At 47.8% G+C, this 23,658-nt stretch overlaps 2 protein-coding genes across 3 annotated transcripts in view; both read right to left on the bottom strand.

Moving 5' to 3' along the window:
• Window positions 1-4,452, bottom strand: part of PRPF8 (pre-mRNA processing factor 8) — a 49,625-nt gene extending 45,173 nt beyond the window's left edge. Inside the window, exons 1-8 of one of the 2 annotated variants that reach the window (XM_053568659.1) lie at window positions 4,353-4,452; window positions 4,039-4,150; window positions 3,404-3,572; window positions 1,813-1,977; window positions 1,511-1,729; window positions 1,081-1,293; window positions 730-855; window positions 523-628 (exon numbers count right to left, since the gene is read on the bottom strand). In XM_053568659.1, coding sequence (XP_053424634.1) covers window positions 523-628; window positions 730-855; window positions 1,081-1,293; window positions 1,511-1,729; window positions 1,813-1,977; window positions 3,404-3,572; window positions 4,039-4,138 — 1,098 coding nt within the window. In that variant the 5' untranslated portion in view covers window positions 4,139-4,150; window positions 4,353-4,452. The remainder of the gene's footprint in view (window positions 1-522; window positions 629-729; window positions 856-1,080; window positions 1,294-1,510; window positions 1,730-1,812; window positions 1,978-3,403; window positions 3,573-4,038; window positions 4,151-4,352) is intronic. The other variant, XM_053568658.1, reaches the window with a different exon arrangement.
• Window positions 4,453-17,033: 12,581 nt separating this feature from the next.
• On the bottom strand, window positions 17,034-22,933 carry TLCD2 (TLC domain containing 2). The gene is made up of 4 exons (XM_053568666.1): window positions 22,541-22,933; window positions 22,269-22,351; window positions 21,215-21,297; window positions 17,034-19,291 (listed from the first exon to the last, which is right to left on the bottom strand). The coding sequence occupies exons 1-4, from the start codon at window positions 22,783-22,785 to the stop codon at window positions 18,839-18,841; spliced, it is 864 nt and encodes a 287-aa protein (XP_053424641.1). The 5' UTR covers window positions 22,786-22,933; the 3' UTR covers window positions 17,034-18,838.
• Between the last annotated feature and the right edge of the window lie 725 nt (window positions 22,934-23,658).

Below are 23,658 nucleotides of genomic sequence, written 5' to 3'. Positions count from 1 at the left end.
CCCGCCACCTCCGGCATATGGGACCAGCGCCCTACTCCTTGAGCCACAGGCGCCGCCCATGAATTGTATATTTTAAATAAGTGATTTGTATGTTATGTTAACTGTTTTAAAATAAAGATTAAAACAAAACAAAACAAAGAAACAACGAAGTGAGGAATGATGGTGGCTCATGCCTGTAATCTTAGCACTCTGGGAGGCTGAGGTGGGGGGACTGCTTGGCTCAGGAATTTAAGACCAACCTGATCAATAGTGAGTCCTCATCTCTGCTAAAAACAGAACTTATCTGGGTGTCATTGTCCCAGCTACCCGGAGGCTGAAGCTGGAGGACTGCTTGAGGCATGGAGTTTGAGTTTACAGTACTACAATGACACCACTGCAATCTACCCAGGGCAACAGAGTGAGACTCTGTCTTAAAAAAATAAATAAAAAGGAAAGAAGGAAAAAGAGGAATGAAAAGGGGGAGGGGAAGGGTGGGAAGAGGAGAGGTCAAGTATAACTAACTGTGTAACTACTTCCTCTCACCTTGACTGAGTGTCTATGAGAGATTGGGTTGATCAAAGGATCAAAGTAGAAAGCTGGTAAGTCAGGATCCTCAGTTTTGATGAATACAACATTAGGAGTGTGGTACCTGTAACGAAAGAAGAGTAAGCCAAACCAAAGTTTTCCAGTGCTGGCCCAACGTAAATCTTAGCATTCTCCTTTCTAACTATTGTGTTTCAGCTTTCTCACCAGGTAAGGTGGACATGGTGTGGAAGATTGTTGTACAAATAAGGAAAAGCAATCTTATATTCAGTGCGGATAGGCTGCCGGATGATGATCTTGTTAATATCATTGAATTCATTCCAGTCTTCATCCCTAAGGTATAAAATTAAGGATAAACAGACTAATTTGGAAGTTTTATCAGGATTTTAAGGATAAAGATCAGGGCGGCGCCTGTGGCTCAAGGAGTAGGGCGCCAGTCCCATATGCCAAAGGTGGCAGGTTCAAACCCAGCCCTGGCCAAAAACCAAAAAAAAAAAGGATAAAGATTAGACTTTACTCAATCCAAAGTGCCTAAAATCTTTATTTTCTCCAACTTACTGTAGATTGATGTCTCGAACAAGGGGTTCAAATTTGGGACCTCCAGGAATGGCCATATTGAGTGCCTTGGAGGTAAAGAAGGCCTTCAAATCAAACAGATAGAAGTAGTTATCATCCACCAAGTCTGTCAGGAGCTGATTGGCCAGGCGGTAGAGAGTAGACATCATAGGTAGTGTGAACTGCCAGCGTTGGTAAGTAGAGCCATTCACGTATCTACAAAAGAGGTTGGGGGGGTTGGGCGGTGCCTGTGGCTCAAGGGGTGGGGTGCCGGTCCCATATGCTGGAGGTGGTGGGTTCAAACCCAGCCCTGGCCAAAAAAAAAAAAAAAAAACCAAAAAAAAAAGAGGTTGGGGGGCAACATTAAATAGCATTATTGTTATAGAACCACCTATTGTTCTCCCAGGACTCCCCCTGGAGAGCCGTCACTCACTTCCTGCTATCCCTCAATGGCTGGTGGTCATAGAACCAGTCCAACACAGGGGCATCCTCTTCAGGGTCCAGCTCCAGCTGAATGGCTTCCAGTGGCTCAACATCTAGGATGTTGTCTGCATAGTCCAAGGGCGGCTCCTCATCATCAAAAGGAGGGAAACGCATCCTCTTGAAATGCCTCCTGTCTCTTTTTTCTCGACGCATCATAATCCACATTGACCTGGAAGGTAGGAACGTCACACAAGTTTCTACCCGCTGACCCCCAACCACCACCACCACACACCATATTCTACCCTTTCTCACCCCCACTGGGAGATGTAGACAGGCTCAATGACCCAGGGAATCTCATTGACGAAGGAAATGGCTCCAGTAATGTGATAAAGCACAGGCACATCCCGAATCTGCTCCCAAGGCATAGGCATGTTCTCCAGGAGTTTGAGGACAGCATGGGGCATATACTTTAGGGCACTGGCACATTAGGAAGAGAGAAGTATATTAGAGATGAGGTGTTCTGCAACCTGTCCCATTCAGAGAAACCACATGGTTGTGACTTTAACACATTCCACATAAAATTCTGCCCAATGGTCTAAGCTCTTAAACTAAGTCCCACAATACTGGGTTTTAGCTCCTTTAAATCAACAGCTATACCTCTCGAGACAGCTTTTAGGCTGTTTTGCATTCTGTTCCTTCTACACCTTCTCATGAACAATAAAATAGTGCCCATACTTTATTGCAACCAGTTATCTTGTGTCTGTCATGCCACTAGATTGTACACTCCAGAAGACAGAGATCACTGCTGCCTGTTCACTGTTTTAGCACTAGCACATTTCTCAAAAACAGGTTTTTTTTTTTTTTTTGAGACACAGCCTCAAGCTGTCGCCCTGGTTAGAGTGCCATGGCATCATAGCTCACAGCAACCTCAAATTCCTGGGCTCAAACGAGTCTCCTGTCTCCGCCTCCCAAGTAGCTGGGACTACAGGCGCCCACCACAACACCCGGCTATTTTTTGGTTGCAGCCATCATTGTTGTTTGGCGGGCCTGGGCTGGATTCGAACCCGCCAGCTCAGGTGTATGTGGCTGGCGCCTTAGCCGCTTGAGCCACAGGTGCCGAGCCTTTTTTTTTTTTTTTTTTTTTTTTGAGATAGAGCCTCAAGCTGTCGCCCTGGGTAGAGTGTCATGGCATCACAGCTCACAACAACCTCCAACTCCTGGGCTCAAGTGAGTCTTCTGCCTTCGCCTCCCCAAGTAGCTGGGAACACAGGCGCCGGCCACAACGCCTGGCTATTTTTTGGTTGCAGCCATCATTGTTGTTGGCGGGCCCGGCTGGATTGGAACCCGCCAGCTCAGGTGTATGTGGCTGGCGCCTTAGCCACTTGAGACACAGGCTCTGAGCCAAAAAACATTTTTTTTAATTAAACAAAACTTCCATGGCTGTCTGAGACCAGTCCATTAATAGGCTAACTTTTGTGCGTCCAAACGGAACAGGGATTTGCTAAAACATTTATACCTGTAGACACCTAGGTTAGGGCCACAGAAAAACAAGAGTACACACATCTCTGAAGTTAAATACCCCAAATGTCAGAATTCTGGTCACTGAGAAGTGATAAGCTGCATAAGGTGTCCATTCTGGGTTTCAACCTGTTCGATGATAGAGATATTGTATAATAGCATCAACATGACAGATTAAAGCACCGGTCCCAAATTAGGAAAACAAATCAGGGATGATGCAGAAATTATTACTGAATGCTAATGGTTTTCTTCTTTTTCCGATGGGCTGTGAAAGCAGAATCCTATTCCAAAATAGCAAAGCATCTACACAGGACTACATCGTATGAGACAGGAAGAAGGGAAAAGGGTCAAATTCCAAGTAAAATTATTTTAGGATGTTCCTTACCCCAAGTAGACCCTTTTGTCATGGCGAAACTTCCTGTTGGTCATGTCTCCATGGTCCCGAATGATCTTCCTGACATGTTCTGGGGGCATGTCTTCCTTCTGAGCATCCACAAACCCAAACTTTCGCTTTTCTGCATAGCGCTTGGCCTGCAATTGCTGCCATTTTCGAGCTGCAAAAGTACCTCAGTTTAAAGGACTGCACATCCTTAACCTAATGATCCGCACATCTTCCCCTAGGGTCCGCACCTGTCAGGGTGAGGGAGAAGCAGGCACTGGAAAGAAGGAGCACTCCTTGCCAATTCTCTCGCTTTTTACTCTATTTTTTTTTCCACATTTATCACTACCTGACCTTTATAGTACAGATTTTCACCTTTTTTGTCTATTTCCTCCTTTGTTAACGTAAATCCTATAAGAGCAGAAGTTTTGTATCCACTATTGTACCCCCCACTGTATTAGCGGCTGTTAGTAATAAGCGCTTAACGTAATTTGATTAGATAAAAAAGATTAAATGAGGCTAACAAGGGAGCTGACATCTAGTGACCAAAGGAGAGAGCAGGGTCCACCGCCCCCGGCGCGCCCGCTGCTCCCCCCAGCCCCGCCTCCGGGCCCGCGCGCCCGCTCCCACTCTGTGCTCACCCTTCTCCTGCAGCTTCTCTTCGGACATGTAGTCTGGTAGCGGGGCTAGAGGGCCGGGCACAGGATTGCCCGGCCCTCGGTAAGGAAATACTCCCGCCATGCCGGGAGAATCTGGGGAGCAGCGGGAAAGAAAAATTAACAAACAAAAAGGCCCAGGCCCACTAGAGGCGAAACGAAACGCGCCCGGAGGCCCTCGGCGTGCAGTCCCGCCTGGCTAAGAGTACATCAAGCCGGGTCCGGCCAAACCCTTCCGACCCCTCAGCCCGAGGAGACCACGCCTCCTCTAGCCCGGCCTTAAACGTCTGCCACGCAACCCCGAACCCCTCACACAGACAACTGCTTTCTCCGCAGCGCAATGGCGGCCAGCCTGCGTCCGCTGTGCGTTCCCAACGCCGGGAAGTACGCGACCCGGGGGTTCAGCAGTTGATCCAATAGGCGCCGAAATGCTCAGATGGATTAGTGAGATTACCAATTAGGCTTGCATACCGCGCCGGAGGGGGCGGGCCCACAGGCGGAAAAGATTTGAACACGAAGGGGTGTGGTCGCGGCTCAAGCCCCGCCTCTCGCGTTGGCGAGGCTGTTTGTGGTTCTCTCCTAGACCTCCGAGTCTGACGGGCTTACTGGCGTATCACTGCCAGAGACCCACGCTTTCATAGTTTTAATAAATTTGTCAAAATTGTATATTGTTCCGTGTCTGTTCTCATAAAAGTTGGCTTGAGATGCAGTACTAGCTCCAGGTCAGCGAGTCTTTTGTTCATGCGTTCATTCATTCAACCATCAATTATTGGCCCACTGTACCAAAGGCCTGGGGTATAGCAAGAAGGCGGTCATCCCAGGCTCTTCCATTGCGCTGTTGGGAGTTCAAGAGCAGGGCATTTGACTCTGCCTGTGAAGTCAGGGAGGAGTTAGTCAACGAACCTAGACAAATAAGAGGCTGTGGGGAATTCCATTGGTGGGTATCTGTCCCTACTCCCTCTTCATTACTTCTCTCCCTGGGAATGATTACACTGTGTAGTGCATAGTGGACACCCTATGAAATGATTTTGACTGCTCAGGCTCTTCCTGTGTTTTGTAGCCTGAGTGGCTTTTCATATCCTGCCATGCTGTTTCCCCTCCCACTCCCTGTGCTCCCTGCTTTGTGATAGTTTCTGGTAACAACTTTGAATCTTAGTTAACAGATAAATTTGTTTGAACTTCCACCCCACTTATTGTGGAGGGTGCAGAGGAATTATAACCCATATAGCCACTCAATCTAGTTGAGAATAGAGGACACAAAGATGAAATAATTAAAGAAAAATGCAACAGAGTCCAGGAAATGGCTGCTGATCTAGAGGTTCATACAAAGAAGAAAGAGGAGAATTATTAAAGATTTAATGGTAATGGGTAGATATGAAGGATTCAGTAAAGGTAAAGGAAGCAAAGGAAAAAGACAATCCCAGGTGGTGGAACTGCTAGACTAAGTAAGAATTTAGAAAGAAGGCTCAGTGCCTGTAGCTCAAGTGGCTAAGGCACCAGCCACATACACTGGAGCTGGTGGGTTCAAATCCAGTCCAGGCCCGCCAAACAACAATGACAACTACAACCAAAAAATAGCCGGGTATTGTGGGGGGCGCCTATAATCCCAGCTACTTGGGAGGCTGAGGCAAGAGAATCGCTTAAGCCCAAGAATTGGAGGTTCCTGTGAGCTGTGACGCCATAGCATCCTACCCAGGGTGACAGCTTGAGACTCTGTCTCAAAAAAGAAAAAAGAAAAGAATTTAGAATGAGGAACAAACATGGCATGCTGTGAAAACAGCCAGCAGATCAACCTGACTCTGGTAGAAAGTCTAGCAGCATCACTAGGATCTTCATGATTGTCATGTAGTGAAGTATTTACAGCCCGTATAAGGTTCACTAAGTACCAGGCATTGCCATAAGTCCTGACGAAATACTAACATTGTCTGTAGTTTCATTACTAGTATCATATCAATATCAAATTCCTGGTATTATTGTTGCATTGTGGTTATGTAAGAAACTCAATTTGGGTGAAAGGTATACAGGAACTAAGCCAGACACAGTGGCTCATGCTTGTAATCCTAGCATTCCGAGAGGCCGAGGGGAAGCCGGTGGATTGCTTGAGCTGACAGGTTTGAGACCAGACTGAGCAAGTGGGAGACTCCGTCTCTAAAAAATAGCCAGGCGTTGTGGTGGGCACCTCTAGTCCCAGCTACTCAGGAGGCAAGCTAAGAGAAGAGGATGACTTGTGCCCAAGAGTTTGCGGTTGCTGTGAGCTGTGATGCCATGACACTCTACTGAGGGCAGCAAAGTGAGATGAGACTCTGTCTCAAAAAAAAAAAAAAAAAAAAAAAGGTATACAGGAACTCTTTGTACTATTTTCAAAACAGCATTATTGAGATATAATTTGTATTCCGTCAAGTTCACTTATTTAAAGAGTACAATTCAACTATTACAAAGTTGTGCAATTATTACCACCATGTAGTTCCAGAACATTCTTATCATTCCCAGAAGAAACCTTGTACCCATTAGCATTTACTCCCCATTTCTTCCCAACTCCTACTTCTCAGCCCTAGGCACCTACTAATCTATTTTCTATCTCTACAGATTCACTTTTTCTCAACATTTCATATAAATGGTACCATAGAACAGTGAGTCTTCTGTTACTTAGCATAGTGTTTTTGAGGTTCACGCTTATTGAAGCACATATATCCTTTTTTTTTTTTTTGAGACAGAGTCTTACTCTGTTGCCCTTGATAGAGTGCTGTAACATCATAGCTGACAGCAACCTCAAACTTTTGGGCTCAAGCAATTCTCTTGCCTCAGCCTCCCAAGTAGCTGGGACCACAGGCACCTGCCACAACGCCCGGCTATTTTTAGAGATGGGATCTCACTCTGGCTCAGGCTGGTCTCGAACATGTGAGCTCAGGCAATCCACCCACCTTGGCCTCCCAGAGTGCTAGTGAATTTAATTTTTTTTTTTGTTATTGCAATTTAGCCGGGGCCAGGTTTGAACCCGCTACCCTCAGTATACGAGGCCGGTGCCCTACCCACTGAGCCACAGGTGCCACCCTTAATTTATTTTTGAGACAGAGTACCAGTTGCCCTGGGGTTAAGTATTAAGGTGTTATAGCTTACAGCAACCTCAAACTCCTGGGCTCAACTGATCCTCTTGTCTCAGCCTCCCGAGTAGCTGGGACTATAGACACTTGCCACAATGCCTGACTACTTTTTTATTTTTAGTAGAGACAAGGTGTCACTCTTGCTCAGGTTGGTCTCGAACTCCTGAGCTCAGACAATGCACCCACCTGGCCTCCCAGAGGGCTAGGATTACAGATGTGAGCCACCGAACCCAGCTGCAATATTTTTTAGAGATGAGCTCTTTCTATTTGCTAGCCTGGTCTCAAACGCTCAGGTTCAGATGAGAGTCACCCTGGGTACACTACTGTGGTGTCATAACTCACAACCAACCTCCTTTCTCAGCCTCCCAGCTAGGACTATAGGCATTTGCCACCATGCCTGGCTAGTTTTCCTATTTTTAGTAGAGACAGGTTTCACTCTTTCTTAGGCTGGTCTTGAACTCCTGAGCTCAAGCTATCCAAAACAGAGATGGAGGCCAGACACAGTGGCTCACGGTGGCTCCTGTAATCCTAGCACTTGGGAGACCAAGGTGGGTGGATTGCCTGAGCTCATGGGTTCTACCAGCCTGAACAAGTACGAGATCCCATCTCTAAAAAAATAGCTGGGTGTTGGGCGGCGCCTGTGGCTCAAGGAGTAGGGCGCCGGTCCCATATGCCAGAGGTGGTGGGTTCAAACCCAGCCCCGGCCAAAAATAAATAAATAAATAAATAAATAAAATTAAAAAAAAAACACCTTTAAAAAATAGCTGGGTGTTGTGGCGGGTGCCTGAAGTCCCAGCTGCTCGGGAGGCTGAGACAAGAGAATTGCTTGAGCTCAAGAATTTGAGGTTTTGGCCAGGTGAGGTGGCTCATGCCTGTAAACCTAGCACTCTAGGAGGCTGGGGTGGGTAGATTGCTTGAGCTCATGAGTTCAAGACCAGCCTGAGTAAAAGCATGACCCCGTTTCTACTAAAAACAGAAAAACTGAGGCAAGAGGATCACGTGAGCTCAAGAGTTAGAGGTTGCTATGAGCTATGACGCCATGGGACTCTACCAAGGGTGACAAAGTGAGACTTTGTCTCAAAACAAATAAATAAATAAAACAGAGATGGATTTTGAAGCAGAATGTAAGGTTCACATGAATCTTTAAAGATCCTGTCTATGTTTGGGGTGGTGCCTGTGGCTAAAAGGAGTAGGGCACCGGCCCCATATGCCGGAGGTGGCAGGTTCAAACCCTGCCCCAGCCAAAAACTGCAAAAAAAAAACACCAAAAAACAAACCCAGTCTATGTCAAGGAAATATCCCGTTTCCCTCCCCCCATCTCTGTCATCTCCCCAGAGCTCCATTCCTGTTTGTTGTTAAAGTGGAAATATTTGGCTCTACTCGACAAAGAGTTGGGGTGGTGGAAGAAAGAACAGGAGCTTTGGACAAGTTGCTAAGAGAGGGGGGCATGGCTCAGTAGTAGTGCTAGTCTGCATCAGTGCCGCAGCAGGAATGTGGCACACCAGTTTTACAGGCTTTTCTGTCCTCCTCCAGTAGTGCTCTCACCTGGAATCTTCCGCAGAGAGAGATGTCACACCAGTTTCTCAGCCCTCGGGTTTATCAGTGTCAACCAGCCAAAGCCAACTAGGTGAGGGAGTCCTCTTACAGGTAGGGCAGAGTAAGGAGGCAAAGTTTAACTCGAGGAAATTATTTACTATCCCTGGACTGTCAGACACTATCCCAGTATCTGTTCTTTGGGAGCAGGTGGTGGTGGTAGGCAGGGAACCCTTTCTCAGGGACTGTCACACTGTATTACACAAATGACCTCCCGATCTTCTCCTCCCAAAGGTTGCATGGCTTGTATCACTGTCACTGTAAAAAAAATTCACTCATTCTGAGAATCACTCCTGTGTCTAGGTCCTGCAAAAGATATGGCAAGAGGCAGGGAAAGAATACATTCCACAGCACCAAGTTAAATAATGGTCACATCTGCAGAGAAAAGCTGAAGTAAACCTCTGCCCTGCGCAGTAACTGCATTCCTGAAAAGTGCAGAAATCAATACTTGGTGAATAGAAGTCTGGCTTTCAAGTCCAAACATCCTACTTACAAATACTACTTCAGAGGAAATTCATCTGACTTGATTGATCTTTAGTGGTCGGCTGGCTCCTGATTTGCTACCTTGAAGCTTCACCCTTTCTATAAAGAAAGAAAAATAGTGTATAAAGAACCCTGGCCAGGCACAGTGGCATGAGCCTGTAGTCCCAGTTACTCCGGAGGCCAAAGGTGGGGCGATCACTTAAACCCAGGAGTTCAAGTCCGCAGTGAACTCTGATCAGGCTGCTGCACTCCAGACTCGGTGACAGAGCAAGACCCTGTAAAAGAAGAAGGGGGTGTCCTACAGCTCAGTGTGTAGGGTGCGGACACCAAGGCTGGCATGTTCAAAACTGGCCAGGCCAGCTAAAAACAACGATGACCGCTGCAACAACAACAAAAAAATAGCTGGGCATTGTGGCTGGCATCTGTGGTCCCAGCTGCTTGGAAAGCTGAGGCAAGAGAATCACTGAAGACCAAGAGTTTGAGGTTGCTGTGAGCTGTGACACCACAGCACTCTACCTGGGGCACAGCTTGAGACTCCGTCTCAAAAAAAAAAAAATGGAGAAGGAGCCCTGAACCAAATAAAGATCTGGACGTGCTACATGAAGGTGCTTGGATAAATCAAGTCATTTGACCTCTCTAGGCTTCAATTCAATTCCTTCAATTTTCCGCAAAATGAAATGGTGAGACTGGATTTTTTTTCTTTTCTTTCTTTTTTTCTTTTTTTGAGACAGAGTCACACTTTGTCACCCTCAGTAGTGTGCAATGACATCACAGCTCACAGCAACCTCCAACTCTTGGGCTTAAGCAGTTCTCTTGCCTCAGCCTCCCGAGTACCTGGGACCACAGACTCCCACCACAATGCCCAGCTATTTTGTTGTTATTGTTGCAGTTGTCATTGTCGTTTAGCAAGCCCAGGCCAGATTCAATCAAACCCATTTGCCTCCGTGTATGTTGCCGACGCCCTAACCACTGAGCTACGGGCACTGACCTTTTTTGTTTCTTTTTTAAGATACAGTTTCATTTTTTTCTTCCACAATCTTAGCTTGTTGCAGCCTCAAATTCGTGGGCTCAAGGGATCCTCCTGCCTCAGCCTCCCAAAGCACTGAGATTACAGGCGTGAGCCACTGTGCCCACTCTGGATAATCTTCAAGGTGACATGTTAATCAGGATTCACTATTACCAGTAAAATTACAACTCATACTTACTTAAATAAATCTCAGAGGAGCTTGCCCCAGATAATCAGATGATGCCAGAAACCCTTCCCCATGTTTTGAGTCCTCTTTTGTGTGGGCGTTCTGCCTCCTAGGGAAGCCCTTTTACATGCTGCTGTCTTAGTGAGGTCAGCACATTTAGACCTCATTTTAACAAAAGTTCCAGCAAAAGTCAAGGTGCTGGCTCGGTGTCCGTAGCACAGTGGTTACAGTATCGGCTGGAAGGTTCGAACCTGGCCTGGGCCTACTAAACTGGGCGGCTCCTGTGGCTCAAGGAGTAGGGCGCCAGTCCCATATGCCGGAGGTGGCGGGTTCAAACCTAGCCCCGGCCAAAAACCACAAAAAAAAAAAAAAAAAAACAATGACAACTGTAACAAAAAATAGCCGGGCATTGTGGTGGGCACCTGTAGTCCCAGCTACTTGGGAGGCTGAGGCAAGAGAATTGCTTAAGTCCAAGGGTTTGAGGTTGCTGTGGGCTGTGACAGCACAGCACTCTACCGAGGGCAACATAATGAGACTCTGGTCTCAAAAAAAGTCAAAGTGCCAAGGTTTCTAGTCTCTTATATGATGAGCTCAGTTCAGCAAAAGAGGATATGGTGTTCTGATTGACTAGGCTGGGGTCACATGCCCATGGGGGGAAAGGTGCAGCAAGAGAGGGGTGATTTTCAAAGGAAAAGAAAATTCTTACACTGCTAATTTAAAATTTCGGCCACAGGTGGTATAATAGAAAAAAAAAAATCTGGGTTTGGTCCCACCCCGTCACTAACTAGGTAGGTTACCATGAGTACATTACTCAACCTTTCAGAATCTTTTTTTTTTTTTCATCTAAAAGATGAGATGGGCATTGCCCATACCTCAGTGGGTAGGGCGCCGGCCACATATACTGAGGTTGGTGGGTTCGAGCCTGGCCTGGGTTTGCTAAACAACAATGACAACTGCAATCCAAAAAAAAAAAAAAAAAAATGGTTGGGTGTTGTGGCGGGCGCCTGTAGTCCAGGTACTTGGGAGGCTAAGGCAAGAGAATTGCTTAAGCCCAAGAGTTAGAAGTTGCTGTGAGTTGTGATGCTACAGCACTCTACTGAGGGCAACATAGTGAGACTCTGTCTCAAAAAATAAATAAATAAGTAAATAAATAAATAAATAAAAGATGAGATAGCCAGGTTTAATGGCTCAAGCCTATAATCTCAGAACTTTGGGAAGCTGAACTGGGAGGACCGCTGGGGCCAGAAGTTCTAACAAGCCTGGGCAACAATGGGAGACCTCACATCTACAAAACAAACAAAAAATTAGCTGGGTTTAGTGGTGCTCACCTATAGTCCCAAATATTCAAAGTAAGACCTGTTTAAATAAATCAAAAAATAGATGAATCTCTGTCTTGTGGGATTAAATGGGCTAACATATAAAGATGCCTGACATAGTAGGAGCACAACAAATGTTCAGCCGAGATGTTATGACTTTAAGTTAATGATTTTTTTTTTTTTTTTTTAGACAGAACCTCAAGCTGTCGCCCTGGGTAGAGTGCTATGGCATCACAGCTCACAGCAACCTCAAACCTCCAATCTCCTGGGCTCAGGCGATTCTCCTGCCTCTGCCTCCCAAGTAGATAGGACTATAGGTGCTTGCCACAACACCCAACTATTTTTTGGTTGCAGCTGTTCTTGTTGTTTGGCGGGCCCGGGCTGGATTCGAACCTGCCAGCTCAGGTGTATGTGGCTGGTGCCTTAGCCACTTGAGCCACAGGCACCGAGCCTAAGTTAATGATTCTAAATAAGCATTTCATTTCAACGCAGAAACTCCTCTTTAAAGAGTAATTTTTCTTTCTTTCTTTCTTTCTTTTCTTTTCTTTTTTTTTTTGAGACAGAGCCTCAGTCTGTTGCTCTGGGTAGAGTGCCAGGTGTCATGGGTCACAGCAACCTCAAACTCTTGGGCTCAAGTGAGCCTCCTAAGCAGCCCACACACACACATACATGCACATAAATACACATACTCAAATACACACACATACACACTTAATCATGCATACACATACATGCACATTCTCTATTTTCAGTAGAGGTAGGGTCTCATTCTTGCTCAGGCTGGCCTTTTTTGTTGTTGTTTAAGACAGAGTCTCACGGGCGGCGCCTGTGGCTCAGTCGGTAAGGCACCGGCCCCATATACTGAGGGTGACGGGTTCAAACCCGGCCCCGGCCAAACTGCAACCAAAAAATAGCCGGGCGTTGTGGCGGGCGCCTGTAGTCCCAGCTACTTGGGAGGCTGAGGCAAGAGAATCGCTGAAGCCCAGGAGTTGGAGGTTGCTGTGAGCTGTGTGACGCCACGGCACTCTACCTAGGGCCATAAAGTGAGACTCTGTCTCTACAAAAAAAAAAAAAGACAGAATCTCACTTTGTCACCCTCAGAAGAGTCCTGTGGTGTCATAGCTCACAGCAACCTTAAACTCTTGGGCTCAAGCAATTCTCTTGCCTCAGCCTCCCAAATAGCTGGGACTACAGGAACCCACCACAACACCTGGCTATTTTTTTTAGAGACAGGGGTCTCGCTCTGGCTCAGGCTGGTCTCGAGTTCAGGCAATCCACCCACCTCAGCCTCCCAGAGTGTTAGGATTACAGGCGTGAGCCACTGTGCCCAGCCCACTCAGGCTACTCTTGAACTGAGCTCAGGCAATTCACCTGCTTTGGCCTCCCTGAGTGCTAGGATATACAGACGTGAGCACTCTGCCTGGCTGAAATCCAGATTTTATGTGATGACGTTTTGACAACTTAGTTATGGAAGCTTTCTGTTTAATTTTCTTATTAACTAAAGATTAATCTAACTAAAGGATTCTTTTGGTTTCAACTCTAGACACTGAAAATCATTCTAAAGTGTTTGAATCCACTCTCTTGCTCTGACTCCATTCTACTGAATACAGTGGGTTTGCTTTTTGAGAGTAGAGGATATTAGCACACTTCCCAGCTTTGCAGAGCAAAAGGAGTCAGTGATAAGAAGAAACTTTTCTTTCTTTTTTTTTTTTTTTTTAGAAACAGAGTCTCACTCGGTAGAGTGCTGTGTCATCACAGCTCACAGCAACCTCCAATTCCTGGGCTTAGGTGATTCTTTTGCCTCAGCCTCCCAAGTAGCTGGGACTACAGGCATCTGCCACAACGCCCGACTATTTTTTTTTTGGTTGTTGTTGCATTTTGGCCGGGGCCGGGCTCAAACCCACCACCCTTGGTATATGGGGCCTGGAGCCCTACCCACTGAACCACAGGCGCCACCCATAAGAGGAAACTTTTCCAAGACCAAACCTCCAAAATTCAGCATTGCAATGTAATGCAATGTAATTTTTTTCTTTTTGAGATGGCTTTTGCTCAGGCTTTTCTCAAACTCTGAACTTAGGGGATCCTCCCACCTTGGCCTCCCAGAGTGCTAGGATTATAGGTGTGAACCACTGCATCCGGCCCTAGAATTGCATTATAAATCAGGAGACCACTCCACTGGAATCAAGAAGATTGACTCAAAGTAATCACACTCATGAAAGACTGACATAATTATTGGAATGCCAATTTATTAACTTATAATCAGAATAGTATTCCAAGACCATAAAATATCAATATATACCCCATCTAGAAAAGCCCCTTCCCTGTGCCGGAAAAAAAAGAATTCATCAACTTGGTCGGCATGAGGAAAGTCTGTGGGACCACTTCCCTGGGTACTGCCCTACAGACCAGACCCAATGTAGCATCTGCCAACCTCTGCCTTTTTTTTTGGAGACAGAGTCTCACTATGTCACCCTCAGTAGAGTACCATGGCATCAAAGCTCACAGCAACTTCTAACTCTTGGGCTTAAGCAATTCTCTTGCCTCAGCCTCCCAAGTAGCTGGGACTACAGGCACCCACCACAATGCCCGACTGTTTTTTGGTTGCAATTGTCATTGTTGTTCAGCTGGCTCGGGCTGGGTTTGAACCCTCCAGCCTGGGCGTATGTGTCTGGCACCATATAACTACTGTGCTACAGGTGCCGAGCCTAACCTCTGCATTTTTGAACTTTCCTTTTTTAAGGTTACAAAAGACTGTTCTTTGATTCATATCATCATTATCTAGTCCACACTCTAGTTGATTCTTCTCTTATTTCTCAATTATAATCAAAATCCCATCTTGCCTTCCTGAAGTTTCACTGGGTTATGATGGTAGAAATGTGTGTGTGTCCACTTCAGGTGTCCACTCTTCAGGCATTCACTTATGTCCTGCCACCACTGGTGGTAATCTCACTCTTCCTCTATGGGTTTTACTACTTAACCCCCAGAAACAGCCATGTTTCCCAAATGGTCAAGTTGTTGGGCATCCCTCATAGATACTAAGTATTATCAAGAGTACTCACTCAGGGCGGTGCCTGTGGCTCAGTGAGTAGGGCGCCGGTCTCATATGCCGGAGGTGGCGGGTTCAAACCCAGCCCCGGCCAAAAACCACAAAAAAAAAAAAAAAAAAAAAAAAAAAAAGAGTACTCACTCAAACCATGAATTTATGACATTGGCAAAAGAAAAAGTATTGAGTTGGCATTAATTACAACATTCACACATAATTAAGGAATACACTCCTCACATGGGTTTGTCACATTTCTTTTTCTTTGAAAACTCCAGACATACAACATTTTTGTTCATCAAGGCATTCAGTTAAGATGGTACGTTGAGGCCAGGTGTGGCAATTCATGCCTGTAATCCCAGCATTCTTGGAGGCCGAGGCAGGAGGATCACTTGAGCTTGGGAGAGTGAGACCCCATCTCTATTAAAAACAGAAAAACATTAGTTGGGCATTGGGGTGGGCTCCTATAGTCCCAGCTACACAGGAGGCTGGGGCAAAATGATGGCTTGAGCCCAGGAATATGAGGTTGCTGTGAGCTAGGCTGACGCCAGGGTACTCTAGCCTGGAGCAACAGAGGGAGACTCTGTCTCCAAGAAAAAAAAAAAAAAATAGCAGGTTGAGTTTTGAAGCTATGACTTCTATTAAGGACAAACTGTCCGCCAAACTCCTACTTTGTTTTCTCTAACTTAGCATCCATACTGTTGCTGCTTAGGTTTTAGTTTTATTACTTTTTTTTTTTTTTTTGTAGAGACAGAGTCTCACTTTATGGCCCTCGGTACAGTGCCGTGACGTCACACAGCTCACAGCAACCTCCAACTCCTGGGCTTAAGCGATTCTCCTGCCTCAGCCTCCCGAGTAGCTGGGACCACAGGCGCCCGCCACAACGCCCGGCTATTTTTTGGTTGCAGTTTGGCCGGGGCCGGGTTTGAACCCGTCACCCTCGGTATATGGGGCCGGTGCCCCACCGACTGAGCCACAGGCACCGCCCTAGTTTTATTACATTTAAACCCTCTGCTCTTACTTTCTACCTGTGTTCATCTCTTTCCAACTGTCACAGTTTCCCGCTGTCTCCATTTGTTATTTTTCCCTTTGCACCTCAGTTTTTATGACTCTATGATGGAAAGCTCACACAATCCCTCTCTCATTGTTTTTTCTCACATCTCTATTCATTCTCACTCTCTCTCTCTCTCTCTCTGTGTTCTCTCCTTTTCTTTGTTCCTTTCCTCAGGTATTTATTTAACTGTTCTGCCCTCCCCACCGCCACTTTTTTTTCTCTCTGCGATTCCCCTTGTCAGCCTCTTTGCCTATTCTTCTATCTCAAATGACATCCTTGATTCTGACTTGTCCTCATCTTCCTACCAGTCTCTGCCTATCAGTTACTGTCAGCCTCTGTCTTTGTATTTTGCACTGTAGCTGTTTGTCCTTTGTCCTTCTGCCTCACTCTCACTCCACACATTTCCTGCTTTTCTGTTGGCGGATCTTTCCAAGGGCTGCCTCCCCCTCCTTCTGCTCCTGTGCTTCTCAGCTCCCCTGACTAATCCCCCATCTCTATTTCCACCTCTCTCTTCTCTCGCTCTGCTAATCTCTCTATCTGCCACTTTTCTTCCATCTCTCCCGAGCCAGGTTGTTGCTCCTTGCCACTCACTCCTACTATTTCACTGTCTAGACTATCCGTGTCTTCCACCCTCGGGATCCCTTCCTGACAACTTTTATTTCTACTTTTCTTATCTTCTTTGTTTATGGCCATTTCATTAATTCTATGACAGTTTTCCTCAATGTTTTGGCAAGGCTTTTCTCTCACTTGCTCTTCATATCTCTTTGCCTTTATCTGCTGTATGCAATTTATCCTTCTTTCTTTTTTTTTTTAATTTGGCCGGGGCTGGGTTTGAACCCGCCACCTCCGGCATATGGGACCGGCGCCCTACCCGCTGAGCCACAGGCGCCGCCCATTCTTTCTTTTTTTTTTTGTAGAGACAGAGTCTCACTGTACCGCCCTCGGTAGAGTGCCGTGGCGTCACACAGCTCACAGCAACCTCTAACTCTTGGGCTTACGCGATTCTCTTGCCTCAGCCTCCCGAGCAGCTGGGACTACAGGTGCCCGCCACAATGTTTGGCTATTTTTTTTTGTTGTTGCAGTTTGGCGGGGGCTGGGTTTGAACCCGCCACCCTCGGCATATGGGGCCGGCGCCCTACTCACTGAGCCACAGGCGCTGCCCTATCCTTCTTTCTATCTGTCCTCCCTATCTATGTGTCTGCCTCTGCTATCCTTTTGTCTCTCTCTACCTCAGCTAAGTTAGCAGGATTTAAAAAAAAAAAAATTCCTGTCTCTTGTTTTTCCTCCTGTGTCTTTTTTTCCCCCGGGATGATTAAGGGTTATCTCTTTCTATTCATTGTTTAGCAGAACAGCAACTTTTATCTGCTCTACACTTCCCCTAACCTGATGTTCTGATTGAGGAGGGAGGGGTCTTATGCAATAGAAAAAATGTAGCAGAAGCAGCAGGGAGGAAGGAGAGCTTTTGAATGAATTCCAGAAGAGGGTCAGCTATTCCTTTATCCCTCTGCAGCCCAGTGGGAGCCTCCTCTCCCCTGCTCTGCCTCTGGCCTCATTCTTTCATGAAAGCCTGGGCTTGGGAAGACCCTCCACTGGGGACCCAAATGCATGTTTCAGTCCTTTCTATGATGCTGGACTTCAGTGCTGTCCTAAGAAGACAGATCTAGTCCTGTGGTCAGTCCTCTAAGAATCTACATTTTGTTTGAAAGTCCGAAGATACGTAAAAATATTTAAAAGAAACAAACTTTTAAAATTAAAACTAACTTAAAAAAATGTATTTAAAAGACTGGGCAAAGTAGGACCAGAGTTAAGTACAAACACAATAGTATGGCTTTTTTGTATTTGTTTTATATAGAGTCTTGCTCTGTCACCCAGGCTGGAATGCAGTGACCTGATCATACCTCACCATAGTCTCAAACTCCTGGACTCAATCAATCCTCTTACCTCAGGCTCCTGAGCAGCTAGGATTACAGGCACGTGCCACCATGCCCAGTGAATTTTAAAAATTTTTTAAAAATCAGAATCAGTGTCTTACTATGTTGTACAGGATGTTCTCAAACTCCTGACTTCATGTAAGCCTCCCATCTCAGCCTCCCAAAGTTCTGGGATTACAGGCATGAGGCATCATGCCCAATCAGTAAGGCTTGAGAACCAAAAATATCAGCAGCAATTTCTGTGCCCTGGATTCTGTCTCTGGGCAACTATCATGTCCATCTCCACTGGCAATAGATAGCGCCTCCTGGGCACTCCTCCCACAGCCAGAATTTGGTCATAGGTGAGGTCTGTCTTCCCTCTGACCTGTCCCCTCTATTCCAAATCTCTCTGATCTTAGTAAGACCTCACCCTGTGCTAAAGCAAAGAGTCTCTGTTTCCACTGGCATCTTTTTTCCAGCTTCATGTCTCCTGCTTCCCTTTATTTTTTATTTATTTGTTTATTTATTTATTTATTTTTGAGACAGAGCCTCAAGCTGTCACCCTGGGTAGAGTGCTGTGGCATCACAGCTCACAGCAACCTCCAACTCCTGGGCTCAAGGGAGTCTTCTGCCTCCACCTCCCAAGTAGCTGGGATTACAGGCTCCCGCTACAACGCCTGGCTATGTTTTGGTTGCAGCCATCATTGTTGTTTGGCAGCCTGGGCTGGATTCATACCCGCCAGCTCAGGTGTATGTGGCTGGCGCCTTAGCTGCTTGAGCCACAGGCGCAGAGCCCCTGTTTCCCTTTATTGATAGCTCTGGCTGTTACCTGTTAAGTGTGTTTGCAGGAAAGAGTGGTCATCTGATGATAGATTTCAGAGAACAGTAACCCAGGTTCCCACCCATCCACCAACATCAGCATTGTTCCTTAGACCCTAGGAACGAGTAGGGATGTGAGTTAGCTGGAAGAGGAATAGAGAGACTGATGATCCAGTCAGCCTTACCCCAACAAGGGACCATGCACTGAGAACCACAACCCCCTGTCCTGGCCCCACCTCCCCCTGGGCTGACAGCAGAGGAGCCTATGGCTTCTCTCTAGTCCTTCAGGTTGAGAGTGGAACCGTCCATGGTAAGAAGCTTACCATCCCAACATGTCCTGGTCCTCCTTGTTTCCTTGTGCCCAGGGATGAATCGGTGTGGCTGAGACTGCAAGACATCACTGACCAGGAGTCGCACACCCAGTGTGATGCTTATGACACTCACAGTGACCAGCCCAATTCCACAGAGGATGACCAGAGCAAGAGGCACCTGGTGGTGCTGCCGGAGTAGCCACAGACTCATCCATCCCAGTGGCACCAGGCGGAAGAGGGCCAGGGTGGTCAGGGTGGCCCAGCTGGCCACACTGAAGGCCAGGGAAGGGGCCTGGTGAGAAAGCAGCAGCAACTTCCGCAGGTGCAGGCAGACAGAGTTCAGCTCCAGGAGCAGGGACACCATGGAGTAGCCCACGAACTGACCAGACAGAACAGCAGTGCTGAGGCAGCTCACCACCTAGGAGCCAGGGTCAGATGTCAGCAGACCGCTATGACCTGCTACCCATCATGTCCCAATGGTGCAGTCCTTAAGAAAGGGATTCCAGCTCCGCGCCTGTGGCTCAGCGGTTAGGACACTGGCCACATGCACTGGGGCTGGTGGGTTCGAACCCGGCCTGGGCCTGCTTAACAACGATGACAACAACAACAAAAAATAACCAGGCGTGTGTCAGGTGCCTGCAGTCCCAGCTACTTGGGAGGCTGAGGCAAGAGAATCGCTTAAGCCCAAGAGTTTGAGACTGTGACGCCACAGCACCGAGGGTGACATAGTGAGACTCTGTCTCAAAAAAAAAAAAGAGGGCCGTGCCTGTGGCTCAGTCGGTAGGGCGCCGGCCCCATATACCAAGGGTGGCAGGTTCAAGCCCAGCCCCGGCTGAACTGCAACCAAAAAATGGCTGGGCGTTGTGGCGGGCGCCTGTGGTCCCAGTTACTTGGGAGGCTGAGGCAAGAGAATCGCTTAAGCCCAGGAGTTGGAGGTTGCTGTGAGCTGTGTGATGCCACAGCACTCTACCGAGGGCCATAAGGTGAGACTCTGTCTCTACAAAAAAAAAAAAAAAAAAAAACTAAAAAAAGAAAAAAGAAAGGGATCCCAAGCATTTTGTGAGACCTCCCAAACTTCCAACCTTTATTTATTTATTATTTTTGAGATAGGGTTTCACTCTACTGCCCAGGCCAGAGTGCAGTGCCATTATCCTAGCTCATTTTTGGTTTTATTTTTTTGAGACAGAGTCTCATTTTGTCACCTTTGGTAGAATTCCCTGGTGTCATAGTTCAAAGTAACCTCAAACTCTTGGACTCAAGTAATTCTCTTGCCTCAGGCTCCCAACAGGTGCCCGCCACAGTGCCTGGCTATTTTTTTTTTTTTTTGTAGAGACAGAGTCTCACTTTATGGCCCTCGGTAGAGTGCCGTGGCCTCACACAGCTCACAGCAACCTCCAACTCCTGGGCTTAAGCGATTCTCCTGCCTCAGCCTCCTGAGTAGCTGGGACTACAGGCGCCCGCCACAATGCCCGGCTATTTTTTTTTTTGGTTGCAGTTTGGCCGGGGCCGGGTTTGAACCCGTCACCCTCGGTATATGGGGCCGGTGCCTTACGGACTGAGCCACAGGCGCCGCCCAAGTGCCTGGCTATTTTTAAAGATGGGGTCTTACTCTTGCTCAGGCTAGTCTCAAACCTGTGAGCTCAAGCAATCCACCTGCCTTGGCCTCCCACAGTGCTAGGATTACAGGCGTGACCTACCACACCTAGCCTTATCCTAGCTCACTTCGTCCTCAAACTTCTGACCTCAGGTGATCTTCCTGCTTCAGCCTCCAACTAGTAGGGACTATAGGCACATACCATTAAGTCCAGCTAATTTTTCTTTTTTTGGAGATAGAGTCTTACCATTTTGCTCAGGTTGGTCTAGAAGTCCTAGCCTCAAGTGATCCTCTGGCCTTAGCTTTCCAAAGTGCTGTGATTACAGGCCTAGAACTGACCTTTATGCTTACCCTTATTTTGGAGGCTTGATTGGCCTTAAAACAGCCCTTCCATTGGATGGAAGTCAACTTGGCCAAGGGGTATCTGCCAGTACCCCCAACTGCCATTCCAGACTTCTATACACAACATTGACTATGGAATCCCTAATTATGCTCAGAAAAGCTCCGTAGTCAACACTTGGAGGTGACCAGCAGGACACCTGTGAGGGACCCAGATCCTTAGGCAATGCCCAAACTCCCAACTGTGGCCAGTAGTCACCCTCCCACCCCCAATTCAGCTTAAGACTGAGAGGGTGAAATGATGGCTGGGGTAGGAGATGCTCTGGAAAGTCAGAGGACGGGGAGCTGAAGAGAGACCTGGAACCCCAGGCCTCCCTTCTTGCCTAAGGTTTTCCCCCAGAGTCTCACCACCAGATGGTGACAGAGAAGTTCCCAGGCCTGTCTCAAGGTCTGGTTCCACAGCATGTCAGCTCCATCTGCCAGGAAATAACCTGTGGGGATTGGGGGGTGGGGGAGGGATGTTGAGTTAAATTCTCCAGAACAGGTATACAGGATAGAGAGCATTCCAGCACTCCTTTCCCCAGGTCTTTAGTTTCCCTCAGTAAAGCTTCCATAGACATTCCCTGTGGGGGAGGGGGAAGAGAACTTAGAATTACTGATGGAAGGCTTCCCCCGTGAGAGAGAGATTTATTTTTTTTCATCCATGATTCTTGGCTTATAATGCTCATAATCCTTGTTACAGTAAAATAGAATCTCTCTCTCTCTCTCTCTGATCTTTTCCTGCCCTCCTTTTACCTGTCCTGGGCAGGACTCTAATCGGATTGTGGATCCCTAAGACCCTCATGCCAGAGAAGGTTCTGCTCCAAAGCACAGAATAAGGAAAGCTGCACAGAGAGGCTGGGAAGAATCTGAACCAGGCAGGCCATGCTGGATTTAGATCATGCACTTTTTGTCCACTCATATTTCTATTTCTAGGCTGACAGTCATGCCTACATAATGAAGCCTCCATAAAAACCCTAGAGGTCTGGGTTTGGAGAGCTTCTGGATAGCTGAATGAGCTGAATAGGAGGAGGTTCAGGTAACTGTGTCCGAGTTGGGTGAACCACTCTAGCAAATTAATCCAACCCAGAGAGAAAGTCCTGGGAACCCCATCTTCCAGCCAGTTGGTCAGAAGTTCCAGAGGCCCAGACTTGTGACTGGTGTCTGACGGAGAGGGGGCAGTTTTAGGGACTGAGCCCTCACTCTATGGGATTTGATAGCTATCTTCAGGCAGATAGTGTCAGAATGGAATGAAAGGACACCCAACTGGTGTCTGCCGCTTGGTGTGTGGAGGAAAACGCCCCCACATTTGGCCACAGAAGTCTTGTATTGTTGTGGTGTGAGAGTAGGAAAAAAGCACTGTTTGAATTTTTTCCTCCAAGTCCCCCCACCCTCACTGGGCCAGCCTTCCCTGCAGACTCACCCACAGACACAGCCACCAGCACCCGGGCCCAGGGCGGGTGGGCATGAATCGGGTCGGCAGCCATCTGAGGGAACAGCGACAGCCTGGGGTAGATGAGGGAGCCAGGGTCAGCCTGTTGAATACCTGCGCCCATTCCCCTGCCGGGCGTGTCCCCAGCCCAGCCTCAGACTCTGAAGGTCTGGCATCGATTTTGAAGATGCTGTCCGGTCTTCTAACCTCAGCCTTCCTCCCTCGCCCGCACCCCGAGCCTCTGGAACTCTGGAGTCCCGCACCCGAGCAGCGCCCCGACCCCGGCGACCAGGCTGTGCACCAGGGAGACAAAGATGTTCCGCCACTTCCAACGGTCCTGAGCAGCACATCCCGGCGTGGGCAGCAGCTGCAGCCCCCAGTGCAGCCCCCGGAACACGGCAAAGGAGGCGCCAGTCACCAGGAGCCCTGAGGGCACCATGGCCTGGCTGGCGGGCTGAGTCCGGATCTGGCCCTTTGGACAGTGCGTGCGCTCTCGGCGGGGGAGCATCCGATGGTCCCTGCGGAGATTGTGAACGGGCTTCCCAGCAGGGCTAGATCCCTGGGCTTCGGCACCCGCCCAGCGTGCAGAATCTGCGGGAACTTTTGCTCGGCTTGTCCACGCCCCATTCTTGGGCCGGGCGGCGATTGGAGTAGCCGTGGGGTCACCGCCCCAAGAGTCACGGCAACTGATGGCGTCCTGCCCTAGACAAGATAGCTGTTTGGGGGCTCCCAGACACCAAGCTGAGAAATGGCTCTCAAAAGGACTTCTGGGATGCTATTAACATTGGTCTTCCCCCAATTCCGTGTGTCGTGAACCCCTGGGAGTTCCAGAAATGGGTCGCTAGCTTCATCTCACCCGACACCCCTGAGGGCGCTACCCAGTTAACTTTCACCTCCTGTTCCCGCACCTCTCACTTACTCGTCCTTCTCACCCACCCTCACATCCTGAAGGAGGCAAGTGCAACCCATTCCCACTTGCCTAACCTAACCACCGCCCCCACCCTGCCCATCCCTCCTGGCGTCCCTTGGGGATAAGGCATTTCACTTCCTTGAAGCCACCCCTTTGCCTCCTGAGGTTTCCCAGGTCTTTTAACACATCTTGGTAGACCCTGAATTCCAGGAGTCCTGGCACCTTAATACCTCTCAAATGGAACAGCAGCCCCCATTTTGCGGCAGTGACCCACTGAGGAACTGTCCCTGCCCCAACCTTTTTCTTTTGCCCTAACAAGACCCTTATTAGGGAGGAAATCACTCACCACTATAGTACTGAAAAGCATCCCCTCTCCCAAGGCTTGGTACCTGTTGGGGACCAAGTGAGTGGGAAAATATCGCTTCCATGAGGGTAAAAAAAGCTAACACAGGGTCTCCTTGTTGCTGGGAT

This window comes from Nycticebus coucang, chromosome 18 (genome assembly GCF_027406575.1).
Source record: "Nycticebus coucang isolate mNycCou1 chromosome 18, mNycCou1.pri, whole genome shotgun sequence".
NCBI lineage: Eukaryota > Metazoa > Chordata > Mammalia > Primates > Lorisidae > Nycticebus > Nycticebus coucang.
This window is presented reverse-complemented; position numbering and strand designations above follow the sequence as displayed.

Coding starts and splice junctions, on each gene's coding strand:
- TLCD2 (XM_053568666.1), bottom strand. CDS start 22,785: ATGCTCCCCCGCCGAGAGCGCACGCACTGTCCAAAGGGCCAGATCCGG. Junction 22,352..22,540: donor GGGGTCGGGGCGCTGCTCGG/GTGCGGGACTCC, acceptor CATCTACCCCAG/GCTGTCGCTGTTCCCTCAGA. Junction 21,298..22,268: donor GCTGGTGGCTGTGTCTGTGG/GTGAGTCTGCAG, acceptor CAATCCCCACAG/GTTATTTCCTGGCAGATGGA.